Source organism: Sorex araneus, chromosome 1 (assembly GCF_027595985.1).
Source record: "Sorex araneus isolate mSorAra2 chromosome 1, mSorAra2.pri, whole genome shotgun sequence".
Lineage (NCBI taxonomy): Eukaryota > Metazoa > Chordata > Mammalia > Eulipotyphla > Soricidae > Sorex > Sorex araneus.
Window position 1 is genome coordinate 401,789,835 of NC_073302.1, and position 19,839 is coordinate 401,809,673.

Genomic DNA, 19,839 nt, shown 5'->3' on the forward strand with positions numbered 1-19,839 from the left:
AAAATCCCCAAATATTTAGAAACCCAAGTACATGCTTCTAATAGTCAATCAGGTCAAAAGGAAACAAAATCACCAAGAATTCTGAACTAAATGAAAATACATAATATCAAAATTTGTGGGATGTCGCCAAAGCAGCACTAAGGAAAATTGTATAGCATTGTTTAGAAAATAAAGATTTCAAAAGATGGGCTAAATTTCCATATTAAGATTATAGCAAACCTAGAGCAAATAAAACACAAAGTAAAGAGAATGAGAACAGAAAAATGTACAAAGAAAAACTAAAGCTGGTTCTTTAAGGTTAGTAAAACAAACCAACCTCTGGCCAGACTAATTGAACAGGAAAATAAAGTATGTAAAATAACAGGAATGAGAGAGGGGACGTTACTATAGATTTTATATTTAAAATATTATGATTTTAGGGGTTGGAGATGTAGACAGTACAGCAAGTAGGGGACTTGCCTTGCATGTACTGGACCTGGGTTAAATTCTCAGTATTCCATAAGGTCTCTCTAGCACTGTTAGGCGCAATTCCAGAGCACAGAGGCACGAAAAATCCCTTAAGCATTGCTGAGTGTGGCCCAAAAACCAAAAGAAAAAAAGTGTGATTTTAAACAATTTTATGACAATGAAAATAAAGATGTACTATATACACATTTAGCAACATAAATCAACAAGATCCTTGAAAGGTACAAATTATTGTGGCTTTTTCATAATAAAAAGCTAAATACACTTTGTCTATTACAAAAACTGAATTTGTATTTCTATTTTAAAAAACTGAATTTGTCCAATAACAACAAAAAAAGGTCTACATATGCAAGTCATTTAGAACTGTCTTAAGTTTAAAATATATGGTGGCTCAAATATCTGTAAACTACTCAGGGTAGGCACTAAATATACAACTGTGGTATAATTATGCTAGTATTTCTATAAAGTCAGTCTGGAAAGAAGCTTTGTGGAAAACTGGATAATATGAAAATAAGAAGTAAGAAAACTTATGACAACTATCTATGGAAGAAATGATAAGGGTGTGAACAATGAGCATATTTTTTTTCTTTTTGGGTCACACACGGTGATGTACAGAGGTTACTCCTGGCTCTGCACTCAGGAATTACTCCTGGAGGAGCTCAGGGAACCATATGGGATGCTAGGAATTGAACCCAGGTCAGCCACATGCAAGGCAAATGCCCTACCCGCTGTACTATTGCTCCAATCCCATAATGAACAATCTTTAAACTGAGGTGATAATTTGGGACAAGGCATTGATAAAAGAGCTGAAAGACCAGTAGTGACTAAACATGAAAAGATATGAGAGGAAAAGAGAAAGGATGCTCCATGAGTCTTGACTAGAAAACTAGAAGAAACACTCCTTAAACACATGTTACCTTAAGAAAGGTAACATGGGGCAAGAACAATAGTACAGTAGGGAGGGCATTTGCCCAGCATGCAGCCAACCTGGGTTCAATCCCTGTCATCCCATTTGGTTCCGCAAGCACCATCAGGAGTGATTCCTGAACACAGTGCCAGGAATAACTCCTGAGCATTGTCATTGTGATCCCCCCCAAAAAAAAGGAAGGAAGGAAGGAAGGAAGGAAGGAAGGAAGGAAGGAAGGAAGGAAGGAAGGAAGGAAGGAAGGAAGGAAGGAAGGAAGGAAGGAAGGAAAAGAGAAACAGAATACAGAGGCCAGAGATTAATACTTATATTCTGTACAGTAGATAAAGCCTTTGTGAACAAAAAAAAGAAAAAGAAAGGAAGAAAGGAAGGAAGAAAGGAAGAAAGGAAGGAATAAAGGAAGAAAGAAAGAAAGAAAGAAAGAAAGAAGGAAGGAAGGAAGGATGGAAAGAAAGAAAGAAAGAAAGAAAGAAAGAAAGAAAGAAAGAAAGAAAGAAAGAAAGAAAGAAAGAAAGAAAGAAAGAAGGAAGGATGGAAGGAAAGAAAGAAAGAAAGAAAGAAAGAAAGAAAGAAAGAAAGAAAGAAAGAAAGAAAGAAAGAAAGAAAGAAAGAAAGAAAGAAAGAAAGAGGAAGAAAGGAAGGAAGGAAGCAAGGAAGGAAGGAAGGAAGAAAGGAAGGAAGGAAGGAAGGAAGGAAGGAAGGAAGGAAGGAAGGAAGGAAGGAAGGAAGGAAGGAAGGAAGGAAGGAAGGAAGGAAGGAAGGAAGGAAGGAAGGGAATACAGAGGTCAGAGTAGGTAAAGTGTTTGCCTCACATGTGGCTGACTTGGGTTTGATCCCAACCATCCATATAGTCCCCAGAAGTGATCCCTGAGCACAAAGGCAGGAGTAAGTTGTGAGGATCACCAGGTGTGGTTCAAAAACAAGAAAAAAAATACAAGAGAAAAACATGAGGGGAGGTGGGGTTCGTTTTTGTTTGTTTTTTTTTTTCATTTTTCAATTATACATTGATACACTTAATGTCCCAAAGAAAAACAGCAGACTAAGACAAATGAAAATCTGGGTAGATCAACCTGTTTTCTCTGCTAGAATTACTTTCAGTTAAAGCCTTCTCTATGTACAATAGCTTGTTGGTAGGAGCTGGAGGGGGAAATTCAGGGGAAATGATGCTCAGCTTGCATGTAGTCATCACAGGCTCCATCCCCAGCATCCCATATGGTCCTCCTGAGTCTGACAGGAGTGATCCCTGAGCACAGAGCCAGGAATAGGCCCTAGATATTGGCAGTGGCCCAAAAACAAAAACAAAAAAAATCAGGGATAGTCATGAAGGTGATGAAGTGAGATTTGAGAAAACATTTCTCTCCCTAAATGCTAAATTTGGAGGAGATGCTATTTTTCATCTTTTTTTATTAATGGTTGTTTGATTTGTAAAACCTGTTTATTTACTCTACCTACTTTAATGAGTTGGACCAACTTTAAACATTTTTAAAAGTTTTTATTAAAGAACTGTGATTTACAAAATCATTGATAGTTGAGATTTTAGGCATATAACACTAACCCCACAATCAGTGTGAACTTCCCTCTATCAGTGCCCATTCTCCCTTCCCTTCTCCATAGGTCAACTTGACAGGCACTTTACATAGTTTCAGTGGTTCCAGCTTAGATCTCATGTTTTCAGTTCTGTTAAGTCTGTGTTTTGGCTATATCGGCTATAGCATTCACTCACATCACCAGTATAACTGAAGCCCTGATGCCTGTGCATCCATTACTTCTTGTTCTATTCTTCCTCCTTTGATTTCTTTCCTTCTCTGTCCTTCTCCTCTCTAAACACTGAAGTCAAGGGTGATACAGATTCACCCTTTTACTACAATACATTTCCTCATCCAGTATTCTATACACCACAGAGATGTTAAATCAACTTGTGTTTACTTTTCTTCTTCTGGCTAACTTCCCTCAACATATCGTCCAGTTCGAACCATGTAGCAGCAAACTGCATGATTTCATTCACTGTTCTTTGCTATTGCATAGTATTCTGTTGTGCAAATATACCACATCTTCATAATCCATTCACCTGTCCTTGGACACCTAGGTTGATTCCATATCTTTGCTACTATATTCAGTGCAGCAGTGAATAATGGTGTACATGTCTTCTTTTGAGAAGTGTGTTTTATGTCCTGGTAGTAGATGCTCAAAAGCAGGATTGCTGGGTCATTTGGCTATTTACTGGGAACTCTCAATACCGTTTTCCACAGGGGAAGTACCAGACAACATTCCCACCACCAGTGGACAAGAGCTCCTTTTTCATCACATCCGTACTAACACAGATTGTTCCTACTATTTTTTGCTATGGGCCATTCTTGCCTTAGTTACTGTTCACTATTCAGAAAGAAATCCAAGGCCAGAGCAATCGTACAGTAGGTAGGGCATTTGCCTTGGACATGGCCGACCTGGGTTTGATCCCTGGCATCCTATATCATGTTTTCAGTTCTGCAAGCAACACCAGTTTAATACCTGAGTGCAGAGCCAGGAGTACCCCTGAGCATCTCTGGGTGTCATACAAAAAAAAACCCAAAAAACAAGAAAAAGAAAACCAGCTAAAATTTTCTTTCCTATTCCTCTGCCCCTCTTGGAGAGCCTGGCAAGCTACTGAGAGTATCGCGCCCACACGGCAGAGCCGGGCAAGCTACCTGTGGCATATTGGATATGCCAAAAACAGTAACAATAAGTTACTGTTTTTGGCATATCCAATAAGTCTCTCGACTTATTGGCATATCCAATAAGTCTCTCGACTTATTGGCATATCCAATAAGTCTCTCGATGAGAGACATTACTGGTGCCCGCTTGAACAAATCGATGAGCAATGGGATGACAGTGCTCTAAAACTGCCTGTTCTAGGACAGAGCCCAGTTTTCTTATCAAAAAGCTTGCCTCTGTAATTTTGTGTGATTTTAGCAATATGTAAGATTCTAATATTAATTTTTAAAGAAACACAACTTTTCTAAATGCCATTTATTATTTTCAACCTAGTCATATGACTGTAGTCTTCAAGTGATGGTCCATTGTCTTGATTTGAATTTCTCTAATGAAAAGTGATGCTGAGCACTTCTTCATGTGCCAATCGGTCATCCATCTGTCTTACTCTGAGAAGTATCTATTCATTTCCTCCCTCATTTTTGGTAGGGTTTTTGAATTTTGTTATTGTTGTTGTTTGTGAGTACTTTATATATCCTGGATCTGAAATCTTTATCTGATGCGCTGAATGCAAATATTTTTTCTCATTCATTTAGCTGTCTTTTAGTATTAGTCCATGTTTCTTTTGCCATGCAGAAGCTCTTTAACTTTATTTAGTTCCATTTGTTTATTTTTGATTATGTTGCCTTTGCCAGTTGTACCAGATCAATGAAGGCACCTCTGAGGTCCAAATCTTAAAAGTGTTCTGCCTATATTTTCCTCAATGTACTTTACAGTGCCTGGTCAAATCTGATGGCCTTCGATCCACTTTGAGTTGACTTTTGTGTGAAGTGTAAGATATGGATCCAGTTTTAATTTCTTACACAGTTACCCAATTTTCCCACAACCATATATTGAATAGGCTATCTTTATCTATTTCATGTTCTCAGCTCCTTTATAAAAAATAACTGCCCTAAAATATGGGTTTTGTCATAGGGTGTTCGATTCTGACCCACTAATCAGAGGATCTATCTTTATTCCAGTACCATGCAGTTTTGATCACTATATCTTTACAAACAGTTCCAAAGTAAGTAATGAAATACCTCTGAATTTCTTTGGCTATTCATGGGAATTTTACCTACTTTCTTCAAGAAAAAATGGGAATGTGATGTCACCTTTCCCCCTCTTGGAAGTTATCTGCAACAATTCTTTATCCACTTGTCTGTTACCATTTTAACACCCTTTTAACAGCCATCTCCTTTTACTGTTTAATTTGTTGGTGATTCTCTTTTCTTAATTTTTTTTTTTTTAGTTTTTTGGCTTTTCGGGTCATACCTGTCAGGTTCAGGGGTTATTCCTGGCTCTACACTCAGGAATTACTCCTAGTGGTGCCAGGGATCAAACCCAGGTCAGCCATTTGCAAGGCAAATACCATACCCAATATACTATCATTCCGCATCAAGCCATTTTCTGACTTTTCTTACCCTATCTGAGAAGACAGATATAGATAAAACAAAAACCACACCCGCCCCCTTTTCTCCTTGGCTATCATGATGTGTTGTCATCATGAATGACACAGTCACCATCCGGACCAGGAATTTCATGACCAACTGACACCTCCAGCAGAAGCAAATGGTCATAGATGTCCTTCACGGTGGGAAGGCCACAATGACAGAAATTTGAGAGAAACTTGCCAAAATGTACAAGACCACCCCAAACGATTCAGAACCCACTTTTACGGTGATTTGACAACCAGCGCTGGCATAATTTACAATTCCTTGGATCATACAAAGGAATACAAACCCAAGCACAGACTGGCAAGACATGGCCTATATAAGAAGGAAAAAAACCTCAAGAAAACAGAGATAGTATCAAATGAACATAAAGAAGACAACTCAGAGATACTGTTGGCGCTGGCAAAAAGAAATGAAGTGTCTGGCAGTGAGCTTGAGATTGAAGAGCAAAAGGAGTAAAGATTCTGCAATGACTTTATCTGTGGTGATTGTGCAGATATTTTCCACGAGGATTAATAAATTAATACATACACACCTCTTAGGCTTAGTCAAGTAATTCCAGCAACCATTTCTTCAGCAAGTCTCTTATGCTAAGTGATTTACACACACTAACCCAGCTATCAAAATCTTGCATAGTAGATATTTTCACTTGATGAATAAAATTTAACCTCATGATTATTATTCAGAAAGCCCAAAGTGACACAAACTTGTGGACTGCAGAATTGATTTTTTTTTGTTTGTTTGTTTTTGGGTCACACCCGGCGATGCACAGGGGTTACTCCTGGCTCTTCACTCAGGAATTACCCCTGGCAGTGCTCAGGGGACCATATGGGATGCTGGGATTAGAACCCGGGTCGGCCGCGTGCAAGGCAAACGCCCTACCTGCTGTGCTATGGCTCCAGCCCCCAGAATTGATTTTTTTTAATGCTTATAATAATAGGATGTTTTCATTCAGGCAGCAAGTTCAAGTTTCTATTACTATTACATGTCTTCAAATTTTCTGTAGATACACTTTTAACAGTCCCTTTCCCTTAACTGTTTCTGAAACTGGAAAGCTGCATACAGTGCACTTTTTCTCCCCCTAACTTCCTCTCATTAAATGTCAAATTTAATCATGTTACACGATTATTATCAGGTAGTGGTTCAGCCACAGCCATTTCCTGCCTCAGTTCCTGTTCACTACTCAGAAAGAAATCCAGCTAATTTTCTTTCCTAATGCTCTAAAATTACCTGTTCTAGAAGCAGCTGGATTTTCTCATCAGAAAGCTCACCTCTGTAATTTTGTGTCATTTTAGCGATATGTAAGATGCTAATAATATTTTCTTTGAGAAAGTTTTTCTAGGTGCTGGAGCGATAGCACAGCGGGTAGGCCGTTTGCCTTGCACGCGGCCAACCTGGATTCGAATTCCAGCATCCCATATGGTCCCCTGAGCACCATCAGAGTAATTCCTGAGTACAGAGCCAGGCCTAACCCCTATGCATTGCCGGATGTGACCCAAAAAGCAACAACAACAACAACAAAGTTTTTCTAAATGCCATTTAATATTTTCAACTTAGTCATATGATCGTAGTCATCAAGTGATGGCCCATGTTTATAAACTCAACTCAAAGTGAATATTTATGCTAACCTGAGAGGATAGAAACCGAGACTCAGATTTTCAAGGGCAGCTCCAATTTAAACCATCTGTTCTTCTGTCACATCAATACTGTATATGTGTGGGTATACACATATATACTTATCTATGCAAAGGGTAGTTTGAGAGGTTCAGTTTATATCCCTTACAGTCTAGAGAAAGGGATAAAGAGAAGACAATACTCCCCTTAAGAGTCTTTCCAACCATCTAAACTGAATAGTACTCACTTTGCTCCGGCACATTTATATATAATTACCATTTAAATTTGGTGTTCACAAACACTTTTCATAAAAACCATAATTAGTTGCTATTCACTCAACAATCCACAGTCCTGTTCTGAAATCATGCTTCTTGTTTGACATATAATACACTCTTTTCCCACTTCTTGTCCAGACTCTAATGCTTACATGCTCCAAATGATGGTACTTTGGGGCCACCAGGTCCACAACCAGCAGTGCTGGGGGATGGAGTGCATGGAATGCTGGGGATTGAACTCAAGGTCTACGTGGTCCTAGAACTTTCTTAGAACTATTCATTCACTCTTTTGTATCCAAGGCTTATTAATGTGCCTGCACCTGACACATTTTAATACTCCCTTTGAGATATTATTCTTTCTTCTTAATAGATAGGGTAACTGAAACTGAAAAAGATTTTGCATTATGCTCAAGCTCCCAAAGTTAAATAATAATTTAGTTCGGTCTATTTAAACTTCAACTGATTTTTTTTTCTCTCAGTGAAACCCCAGATTCTATGAGTCTCTATCCCACTTTGAGTTGTTTACATTATTATTTCAAGTATCCATCTTTCCCAGGTGCTCCTACAAAACAGGGAGGGTGGCTCCATCTTTATATCCTTATATAGCAGCATCACTCAACAGTGTCTATGACTTGAACAATGTAAAAGTATTATTGACTACATACAATAATCCTATTCAGTTTACAGTCTGACAGCATTATTTTCCACTAGTAGTAGCTAACAAGTCTCCAAGAAGCTACATACTTAACTGCATGATACACAGCATAATAGTTTGAAATTATAGGCTTTCAACTTGATTACTTGAATGTGAATCCCCTATCTCACAATTCACGAGTTAAGAACCCTTTAAAAAAATGTGCTGGGGGTCAGAGAGACATCACAGTTGGATAGAGCACCTGCCCTGCACACGGGAGACGGGTTTAATCTCCGGCATCCCATACAATCCCCTAGGCACCGTCAGGCATAATTCTTAAGTGCTGAGCCAGGAATAACCCATAAGCACCACCAACTATCTCCCCCACCCCCAAAATAAACAGTGCTAACCTAAGTTTTGGTTAACTCATATACAAAACAAGGGAAAGAACAACTGCAGTACCTTCCTTACAACATTATAAAGACTACATGAGACAATAGAGAAACATTCCAGTTAATTTTTAATCCACACTTTTTCTTCTTTCTTTCTTTCTTTTTTTTTTTTTTTTTTTTTTTTTTTTTTTTGCTTTTTGGGTCACACCTGGCGATGCACAGGGGTTACTCCTGGCTCTGCACTCAGGAATCACCCCTGGCGGTGCTCAGGGGACCATATGGGATGCTGGGAATTGAACCCAGGTTGGCCGTGTGCAAGGCAAACGCCCTACCCGCTGTGCTATTGCTCTAGTTTTTCTTCCTCTTTCTTTCTTTCTTTCTTTCTTTCTTTCTTTCTTTCTTTCTTTCTTTCTTTCTTTCTTTCTTTCTTTCTTTCTTTCTTTCTTTCTTTCTTTCTCCCTTTTTTCGTCACACCCAGTGATGCACAGGGGTTACTCATGGCTCTGCACTCAGGAATTACTACTGGCGGTGTTTGGGGGACCATATGGGATGCTGGGAATCAAACGTGGGCTGGCCTCGTGCAAGGCAAACACCCTACCCGCTGTGCTACCGCTCCAGCCCCTAATCCATACTTTTTCTACATGTTACCCTAAATTTTCCTTGGCTCAGTTTAATAAAGTCTTTCCCATGACAGCATCCTTGTCATTTTGCATTAAGTGAACTAGTCAAAAGGTTCTAGTTTGAAAACTGCTCTTGACTAAGGTCAACTTTCCAGTACCAGTTTGGGCTTAAAAATGTTTCTCTTGGAGGCTTGACTACGCAGAAATGCCCTTGTTAGACCACACATTTTCATGCCCTGCCATAGTTATGACTATTTTAAAGCAGGTAACTTCCACTTTACAAATGCAAACACTGGGCGGGAGCAATAGTACAGCAGGGTGGACGCTTGCCTTGCACGCAGTCGACCCAGGTGCCATCTCCAGTAGCCCATTTGGTCCCCTGGGCCCTCCAGGAGTGAGGAGCGCCAAGTCAGGTGTAAGCACACAGTCTATGTGGCCCAAAACCCATAAAGAAAAAAAGAAAAGAAAAATGCACATGTTAATACCATTTCACGCATCCGGACACCAAACCTGTGTTAGGGACTGGTAGGTCTGCTCCCTAGTGAGAATTTTTCCTTCAAAAAACCTACTGTCTGATGCCAGGAATGGCTCCTTCTCCCTAAAGCTTTGGATTTCTTTCTTTTGGAACCTGAGCCAAAATGACAAGGGGTCCCCACTTCCTTACATGAAAGGGATCAGACCTTAGTCACAAGCAAGGAGTTCAAATTACTATGTGACAGCTATTCAGGTTCTGGCTGCTTTCAAACTCTTAGAACGACCTTTCCAATTTTAAAAATGTTATGGAAAAAAGTCAAGTTTTGCATAAGACCAATTTTTAAAAAATTATCTCGCCCCTAAAAGCAAGAGAAAACACGAAGGTTACAAGTACAAATACTACAACCATAAGCTGAAGTCTCAGAGGACAAAAAAAAAAAAGGAAAAAAGTCTAAAAATGGCCAAATGTCTTAGAACTCACCAAACATCATAAAATCAAAGTAACACAAAAATAACAGAATGATCTAAAGTCAGCAGGGCATAGCAAGAGCAGATAACAATTTAAATGACAGAATACTGAATGCATCCAGCACGAATTGACTTGGAATGTTACGCGAATACAGAGATGAATAAATTGTTCCAGACTCTGCACTTCCCTAATCAGTATAAGGCGATAGAATGCAGTTCCTTGTTTTGCCTGGCTAAAAAAAAAAAAGGGGGGGGGGTGTTGTTGCTAGATCGGTGAAAGAATGAACCCCAAAGTTGAACACGAGGACGATGAGAGGTAAAGCCACGGCTGGGAGAAATAATACCATACGCGCGCATGGACCGTGTCCACCCGGGGATGAAAAATCCGAGAAGGTGAGCACGCTCGGAGTGCCCGCATTGTTTCCAGATGGGAGAGAGAGACATCCCTAAGGCCCAGGCACAGGTTTCGGCACCCGTGCCGCAGGCAACGCGGCAATCACCGAACTAAAGTGCCGCCAGCTCGGGAGTGTGGGGGGGATGCTGGGGGGTGGGAGTGCAGCAGCAGCGCCCTCCCCTGCGCCCCGCACGCCCTCCGGCCCCCGACGCGCCCCCAGCACCGCGCCGCAGGCAGGAAGCGGAGAGGGGCGGCGGGCGGGGGCGCAGGGGAGGGAGGCGGCGGCGGCGGCGGCGGCGGCGCGGGGCTCCAGCCGATCCCCGGCAAGGCAGGCGCAGAGCGCGGGCTCGGGAGCAAGGGGACACGGAGTCTCCGCCGCCAGCCGAGGGATGGTGGGAGGGGACCGCGGCTCAGCCCGACCCGCAGGTGCCAGCCGCTGTCGGGAAAGCCAGTGGCGGTGGCGGACAGCAAAACCTCGCCCCCCACCCGCCCCACAGCGAGGACCACCCCCCTCCCCACCGCCACCTTGATCCCGTCCGCCGCCGCGTTCTTTCCCCGTCAGAGAGCTCCATCCCCGGGATTCTGTCAGGATCCAACGACCTCCAACACCCGCCCGCCCCGGCGCGCAGGCGATGCGGCACTTACCGTAGGAGCCGGCGCCGCGCCGCTAGGAGGCGGCTTGGAGGGCGCGCGGGAGAGAGCAGGGAGAGCGCCGCCGCCGCGGGAAGCCGTGGAGCCAGAAGCAGAGCAGGCTGCCCGCGGGCGCGCTCCCTTCAGATGCGTCGCCCCACCCCCTCTTCCCGCAGGATTTTGCGCCGGAGCTTTGCAGTCTCCGCGCGCCGGCGGACGGGCGGGCGGAAGGCGGGGCCCGGTGGCTTGGCGAGGGGCGGAGCCACGCGCTGGCTGAGGTGACTGGCATCTGCGGGCCCAATGGAAACAGAAATCACTCCCCTCTGACTTTGCTCCTAACCTGTGGCGACAGAGAGGCGGGCTCACCGCCTGCTTTGAGTGCCGCCTTTTTGACAAACCCGAACGCAAGGAAAGGTCGGTTGGTTTGCACCGGTGGCCAAATGGTCCAATGAACGCAGGGACGAAGGAGGCGGGGGGGGCGCTGAACCCAGATTGGCGTCCTCTCTGGCCTATCGCGCAGACCCAAGGCGGTGAGGCCCCACCCCCAACCCCGGATGTGGGCGCGGCCCTGAGGTGGAACCGAAAACGCCTCCACAGCGATCGTTCGGAGAGGCGGAACTCAGCTCTTTCTCTTGATTATCATGTGACGAGCTCTGGATTTAATGGGGGACAAAGTGTGGAAGAGGCTAAAGATCCAAACTGGCGAAGTGCCGGATCTTCGCGCGCCTCTCCGCTCTCAGGCCGGCGGCGCTGCCAGGTGAGTCCGGGCATCGAGAGGGACCGGCCTCCACTCCGAGTTGCGCCCGACCCCACACGGTGCCCGGGCTCTGGCTTCCGAGGCCTCGGGTTTCGGTGCCGCAGCCTCCCACCCTTTCACACTCCCTCCTTTGAACCCGCACGGCATTAGGGCCTCCGCGTGCCTTGGTGGACCTTGTTGTGCCCCAGCCGCGACGTGCGGCGGCCACCCCGGCGCAGAATTTCAGGGAGGTCAGGGTGTCGGAGGGCGAGCCCTGGAGGGGCGGCGCCGTGGCGTTTGCTGGCGAAGAGCGAGCGTCGTTTGGGAAATGCCTTGAGCCCCGGGACCCGGGACAGGTAGAGCCGGTGATTGCAGAGGCTGTGAACCGGAAGTGGTTCCACGTGAACGCGGGTTCAGCCGGCTGAGGTGCCACAAGGGGCTTTCGAAGGCGACCGGGCGAGGGGCTCAGCCTGAGGCTGATTCCGCGCAGCAGCCTTCGGGACGGAGGCGGATTCCCCTCGAAGACTCCCAGCTGCAGCGAGAGGAGGAGGTGGCAGCGATGTGGGAAGTGCGGGGTTTGGGGGACACGCAAACTGAGTGAAAGCGGGGGCTGAAGCGGGTCCCTTTGGGCTTCCGCTTGGGGGCATCGCAGGTTTGAACAAAGACTAGATACACGATCCCTCCAGGTACCTGAGAGAAGCCCCTCAAATGGCCAGAGTTGTTAGCTGAGCGTTATTTTGGTCTCAAGGTAGGCCACCACCCCCTCCCTTAAGGAGAAAGAATTATAGTAGGAAGCTAAGAGGGTTTCCTAGATTCGTAGTGATCAATGAATGAGTAAAATCCGGGTTGTGCATGGTCACTGTGGTCCAGCGACTCTCTCCGTGATAGTGGTTACATACTTTCCTGCTTGGCTGCTCTCACCGTGATAGTGGTTACAGAGTTTCCTGCTTGGCTGCGGGGAAAGTCGCTACATAGTTTACTGCTCTTGCGGAGGAGCCTGGTTACATCCCGCTTTCCTTGACTTGCTCCCACCGAACTGCTACTTGGCAATCCTTCCCCTGCAATCTTAAAATGCTTGCTCTGAATGCAGCAGCTACCTCCTGTGACCAGTTGCTGCTCAGTTCCATGAGAAAATAGAAGGCTTGGCTCATCCAGTGGCTGATGGAAAAGTTGTGTTTAAGCAAGTGCATTACAACTTTTTTAAGATCCACCAAAATATCTAGATAGATTGGATTATCAGAGCTGAAGTCCATCTATAGTTATTCTTGAGCACACACCGCTAATTACCTTTCCTTCCGAATGCCATCGCACATTTCATTATGGCAGCATCTTCCCAAGAAAGGAGACCACTTCAGGAAATTCTTTCCAGGGAGCAAAAGCATCTGCGTTTCAAACTATACAACTATTTAACTCGGCATATTAGACTTAGGCATTTGATTTAGCTAGACAATTTCTCTACCTTTTACTTGCTGGTTTTTATTACTACCACCCATGCTTTAGATACCTTTCTCACGCACTTTTTTTCATCAGATATCTTTTTTCATAATCAGTCTTTTACTTCCCCATGGCTTGTTTCCTTCATTTTATTACTTTTTTTGGTTCGGGGGCCATACCCAGCAGTGATCAGGGGTCATCATGTGCTACTATAGTGAACCCAGGCTTTCCACTTCAAAGCATGAGTTCCAGCCCTTAGAGTTATCTCTCTGGCCCAGTTTCCCTCATATTATAATCAGATCACCTTTACCAAAATTTTAATCTTTTACTAGTCTTATGGTATGTTTTATATATGATCCTCCAAATGTTCAAAGTAGAGCCCAGAGCTATAGTAGAGCAGGCACACAGCGGTGTCATGTCTGATTCCCGGCATCCCATATGGTCCCCTGAGCATCGCCAGGAGTAATTCCTGAATGCAAAGCCAGGAGTAACCCCTGAGCATCGCTGGGTGTAACCCCCCAAAAAAGCCACACACACACAAAAAAGACCTCACAAAAACCCCACAAATGTTTAAAGTGAAAAAATGTTGTCAGCTATTTGCATTTCATTAATTTTTGTTAACTCCTAAGTGTGTGCAGTACGGCTTCTGATTTCCCATTCTATCTACTCCTTTTCTAAATGGTCACAAGGTTGATAACATACTTTATTCTTCTGTAAAGATCAAATAATACTTATTTAGCACTTACGTGTTTGTGTTTAATGCATTCCCAGTCAAAATTCCAGACTTTTAAGTATTAGTGATTTTAGAATTTAGGACCAAAAAAAAAAAAGAAAAGATATAGTAGAAAGTATGCTGAAATACACAGACTGTAGAGGCCAGGGATGAATGTAGAGCACTTGACTTGCACATATAAGGTCCCAGGTTTGATCCTCAACACCAAAGGGGGGAAAAACAAGACCGAAGAGATAATACAGTAAATAAAGCTCTTGCCTTGCACGTGGCCAGTTGATTCTTATCTCCACCTATGGCCCCCCAGGCACCACTGAGTGATCCCTGTCCAAGAAGTAGGAATAGCCCTTGAGCAACACTGAGTATGCCCCATCCCCCAAATTAGAGAGAAAGAGGAAACAGTAAGACCAGATAACAGAGTGAACTGCAATCTTCACATGCAGGAGGCCTGGATTGAGTCCTTGGCATGGTCTTCCAGAACATTGGAGAGTAGCACCTATAAGTAGCCCAACTGGTGAAACACCAGGTGTGATCCAAATGCCAAAAGGATAAAGAAAACAGCAGATACTACCCTTCCAGATAATACACCCTATCCTAGCTATATCCAAGATAATCAACACGAGATGAGTAAAAGAATAGGATATAAGAAGTAGCCCAATTATTAACTAATTTAGTATCCAGTAACAACAATGTCTGGAGTTGATTGGCTTTTTTAAAAACAATAATGGATTATATGTTCCAGGTATGCATCATTGATAAGTGCCCTTAATTACTGGATTGCAAATACTGAAAAATCATATGCACCACAACTCCCCAAAAAAAGTATTACTAATGGGAAGAGATTCCAGATTGAGAAAATAGGTATTTATAAGAACTTTATTGAGAAATTCTAAATATTTAAAACCAATAGATTAAAACTGAAAGTCCAGTGTTGTCAGTGTCTTCTATTTTAGTCCGGTGAGATCTTTAAAACCTTGATTTTACTGATGTTTTAATAATTTTAATTAGCCACTTTAATTCTTAGTATCCTGAAAAATATGTAGATAAGCAAATTACACAGACTAAAAAATGCCCAAGGTGCAGGAATCAGGTCATGAGTACTTAGATTTGGTATAGCAATGAAATAGAACAGACTGAGACATTTTCAGTAGAGATTACACCAGGAATATATACTAAAAAGTTAGGATGTTTTGTCATAGTTACAAGGAATAGTGTGATTATAATATAAAAGATGACTACAAAGTTGACAGGTTTTATTTTTTTTCTTTATGTGCCTCCTGCCTGCCTGCCCGCCCTTCAACCAGTTGACAGTTTTTAAAAAAGAATGATTTCAAAATTAGAAAATCTGAATGTGAAAGAACCAGTTTTGTTCATTAAGAATAGATTACCTTTTCTCTGGTGTCAAACAATCTTGACTTTTTTTCCTTCTTTAGGGCATATTTTCCTTTTTTCGACTCTGCAGCAGCCTCTTTAAACTGTTTAAATGAGAATGTCCTTGGCTCAGAGAGTGCTACTCACCTGGCTTTTCACATTACTCTTCTTGATCATGTTGGTGTTGAAACTGGACGAGAAGGCACCTTGGAACTGGTTCCTCATATTTATTCCAGTCTGGATATTTGACACTATTCTTCTTGTTATGCTGATTGTGAAAATGGCTGGACGATGCAAGTCTGGCTTTGACCCTCGACATGGATCACACAATATTAAAAAAAAAGCCTGGTATCTCATTGCAATGTTACTTAAATTAGCCTTTTGCCTTGCACTCTGTGCTAAACTGGAACAGTTTACTACTATGAATCTTTCCTATGTCTTCATTCCTTTATGGGCCTTACTGGCTGGAGCATTGATAGAGCTTGGATATAATGTTTTTTTGGTGAGAGATTGACTTCTCAGGACATCGTCTCATTTTATTGCTGTTCAGCAAGCTGTCATTAAAGTGTTCTGAATCTTTTGCAAGCTTGGAGAATACCATCGAACTGAAATAAATACCAAATGTAGTTTTATACTGCTTCCACAAAATAGTATTGGTGAATCATTGGCTTCTAGTCAACCCAAAGCTGGATTATCCAATATTTGAGTTGTAAATATCCTTCTTAGCCTTCTGTAAATAAAGTGTGTTTGGAACTTATTTTTCTACTTGACTCTTTGATAATCAGTTATAAACATTTGGTCAACATTTTTATGTGGTAAAATATTTAGGTAGAATTTTACTTTTGACCAAAGTAAATGGTCATTTGTGCTTGGGGAAAAAAACTTAGTCACTGAAATAGTTTGGATACCATTTCATTTTTACATTCAGATGGAATCTGAGTTTGGCAGATTTATATCTAGACTGAACTGTTGGGGAACCAGACAGTCTGGTTAGGTTAGGTAGGCCCACTTTGTGTCTCTTGTCTTGAGGTCTCAGAAAGTCATGGCCTCAGAAAATATATTATGATCAATCTATCAAGGGGCTTTCTTCCCAAAAAAGCAGAGGTGGCAATATTTTTTAAAATTCTGGGGCTGGAGCAATAGAACAATAGGTAGGGTGTTTGCCCTGCACGCGGCCGACTGGGGGTTCGATTCCCAACATCCCATATCCCCTGAGCACTGTCAGGAGTAATTCCTGAGTGCATGAGCCAGGAGTAATCCCAGGTGTGACCCAAAAAGAAAAAAAAATTCTAAAGATTGGGGCCAGAGCAGTATTACAGAGGGTAGTGTACTTGCCTTACATGCAGTCAACCCAAGTCCAACCCCCAAACACCCCATATGTTCCTTTGAGCTCACCAGGAATGATTCTTGAGCACAGAGCCAGGAGTAAGCCCTGAGCACCTTCAGGTATATCCCCCGCCCCCGCCAAATATATTCCAAAAACTTGACTTAGGACCTTGTAACAGGATGACTGTTCTTACCATTGGTAACCCACAGTTTAGCTCTGGGACGAAATTATTTTGTTAATTTAAAAATATCTACTGGGGACACTAGTGCTGGGAAATTACACTGGTGGAGGGATGGCTGTTGGAGCACTAGGACTGAAACACAATCATGAACAATTTTTTTAATGTACATGGATGACTCTCAGACAAATGATGAGCTGAAAACAGTTAAAACAGAACTTGTACGAATCCATTCACCTGAAGTTGAAATATGGGCACACTTCAATCACAGTGAATGGGGGTGGACCCAATTCACTAGAAAGGGGAGCAAAGAAGCCTACTTAGGAGGTAAAGATATCTCCATCCAATATATTGATCTGGATAATAATTAAGATAGCACTTGAAAAATAAAAAGTATCTAACAAGAACTGGAGGTCAGCAGTAGAAAACTTCCCTTGCATATTGCATATCATGACCCTGGATTCTATCTCTAGGATCTTCAATAAATAAATCTAGCAAGAAACTAATGACTACTAGTAATTGAGAGGAGAGCTCAAATACAGCATTGTGTTCTACTTTCCTTTGCAAAGAGAGCATGACAAAATTTTAGCGATAGCTACGTATTATTTAAAATTACAAAGCTAGTCTAAATAGGTGTTAAAAACTTTCCCCATAGTTGACATATTAGTATTTTTAGGTATCTAAATATAAAACTAAAAAGAATACATCTGGGAAACATCATGTTACAGGTATGAAATTCCTAAATTGATTGAGAGAGCCAATTTATGGAATCTATCAGAGTCAAAGCAAAGCAAACCTTTCATAAAAGAAACCAGATAGGATTTTATGATGCAGGGAGAGCTGTTTTTTGGGTTTTGGGTTTGTTTTTTTGTTTTGTTTTGTTTTTTGCTTTTTGGGTCACACCTGGCAATGCACAGTGGTTAACTCCTGGCTCTGGACTCAGGAATAACTCCTGGTGATGCTCGGGGGACCATGTGGGATGCTGGGAATCAAACCCAGGTTGGCCGAGTGCAGGGCAAACGCCCTACCCATTGTGCTATCAATCCAACTCCCGGGAGAGCTGTTTAAATGACAGTATTACTAAAGTACGGTCTCTCAGAGGAAAAAAGCAAAAGTAATGTACCACTTGTCAAACAATTAAGAACCTGAGATGCTTACAGGGGTTAAGATGCTCGCCTTGCATGCAGCTGGCCTGAGTTTGATCCCTAGCACCCCATATGTTCCCCCATCACTGGAAGTGATTCCTGAACACAAAACCAGGAGTAAGCCATGAGCACAGCCGAGTGTGGCCTCAACACCCTGGTCCCTTGCCCCTCCTACCCCCGGAAAAACATATTTTTCTGTAAAGTGACTATTTAAACTTTGTGATAAATATGGTTTGTCTACTAATCAATTCTGTATCCATTTAGATTTCATATAATGTCAATAAAGTACACTGTTTCATTTGACTTAATATTTCAGCCATTTAAAACAATAAAAACCAGTCTTGCTTAACAGGCCGTACATAAAAGTAGTTTTCATGGTCCATGTGCAGCGTGCTAACCTCAACAAGCAACTACTAAAAGAAAATCTGGAACAGGTCTCTGCGGAACTGAGAAGCTGGTTAAGAATTACACGTAAAAGGCATCATTATACCCAAGGGATTTATACATGGGAATTAATCAATTCATTATACTCTCACATGTAAACCTAGAGCAGCATGGTAAATTACTGACAAGTCTCTAATTCTGATACCAATTCAGATATATCTCACCACTACCACATAAACCTCATCAGTTACCTCAGTATTGATACTACATGGAGACAGCATCAGATCCACAGGTTGTTCAGTTCTAGAAGATGCCCCTACCTCTACTTCACATGTCAATCCCAATTGCAGGCTTTCACCTATGCCAAGCAGACTTAAGGATCGGAAATTTCAATTCCAAGGTCACTTTACTAGGTTTAATTAACTTGCTAGAATCACTCACTGAACTCAAGACTAACATTTTAGTCACGAGATTACCAGTTTATTATAAAAGAATAACCATATAGAAGAGATCCATAGGATAAAGTACTGGAGGGCCCATGTTCTGAAGACACCACCATCCTACCCCCCACCCCTACTCCGCTTCCATATTCTAGGGTTTACCTAGTTTTCTTACTCCAGAGATTTTAATGAAGCCTTGATTACACTGGTAAAAGAAATCTCTGATGATCCATGAGTAAACCCGATAATAAAAAGTTTAAATCTTTCATTACAAGTTTGGTTCCCCTAGTAACCAGACTTATGCCTTTGCATTATCTACATACTTTCTTAAAATCATCTCATTAAGTTCAAAATCCACCTTTATCACACTACTTAGGAAATTCCAAGGGTATTCAATTACTGTGCCAGGAAGGAAGTGAAAACCCATAAATCAATATTACATCCTCAATAGTTGGGATGTACTTAAAACATCAAGTAGTAAAAGTTATAAAGAGAAATTATGCCCGCAAATTTAAAAATTCAAATTTTAAAATTTTAATTATTTTGGACAAATAATGAAAAAATTGGTAATAAAGGAGGCCCAAACGATAGTACAGTGGTAGGGTGTTTGTCCTGCATGAGACTGACCCAGGTTTGATTACCAGCAACCCATTTGCTTCTCTGAGCACTGCAAGGCGTGATCCCTGAGCAGAGCCAGAACTTAAGTCCTCAGCACTTAGCATTGCCAGGTTTGGCTCAGCCTCTGCACCCTCTCAAAAAAAAGGCAAAAAGAAAAAATGGTAATACAGAAAAACACCTTAGATTTTTCCCACTCCATCTTTGGGAGGGAGGTGGGCCTACATGCAGCACTGGGCAGTTTCAATGTTCACTGGTCAATTTTCCACAATAAACACATTTGTCCTCAAAGTATAACTGGTATCCTTTTCATGACAAATACTTAAAAGTATAAGAATTGGTTGAAACAGGAAAAAAAAAAAACAAGTAAAATCTCTTCATTATAATTACAGGAAATGAAAGCCCAG

General features: G+C 42.2%; 2 protein-coding genes across 6 annotated transcripts in view; one reads left to right on the forward strand and one right to left on the reverse strand.

Annotated features, from left to right (window-relative positions):
- The window catches only part of PHTF2 (putative homeodomain transcription factor 2), a 111,736-nt gene extending 100,340 nt beyond the window's left edge, over positions 1-11,396 (reverse strand). For 4 of the 5 annotated variants that reach the window (XM_055141105.1, XM_055141111.1, XM_055141088.1 and 1 more), the window contains exon 1: positions 11,088-11,396. The gene's annotated coding sequence lies outside the window, so the exon portion shown is untranslated. Of the gene's footprint in view, positions 1-10,967; positions 11,057-11,087 lie in introns of those variants that run through there. The other variant, XM_055141096.1, reaches the window with a different exon arrangement.
- A 250-nt stretch (positions 11,397-11,646) lies between these two features.
- TMEM60 (transmembrane protein 60) lies at positions 11,647-16,100 on the forward strand. The gene is made up of 2 exons (XM_004602133.2): positions 11,647-11,829; positions 15,406-16,100. Exon 2 carries the CDS (start codon positions 15,456-15,458, stop codon positions 15,855-15,857), a length of 402 nt encoding a protein of 133 aa, XP_004602190.1. The 5' UTR covers positions 11,647-11,829; positions 15,406-15,455; the 3' UTR covers positions 15,858-16,100.
- Positions 16,101-19,839: the final 3,739 nt, after the last annotated feature.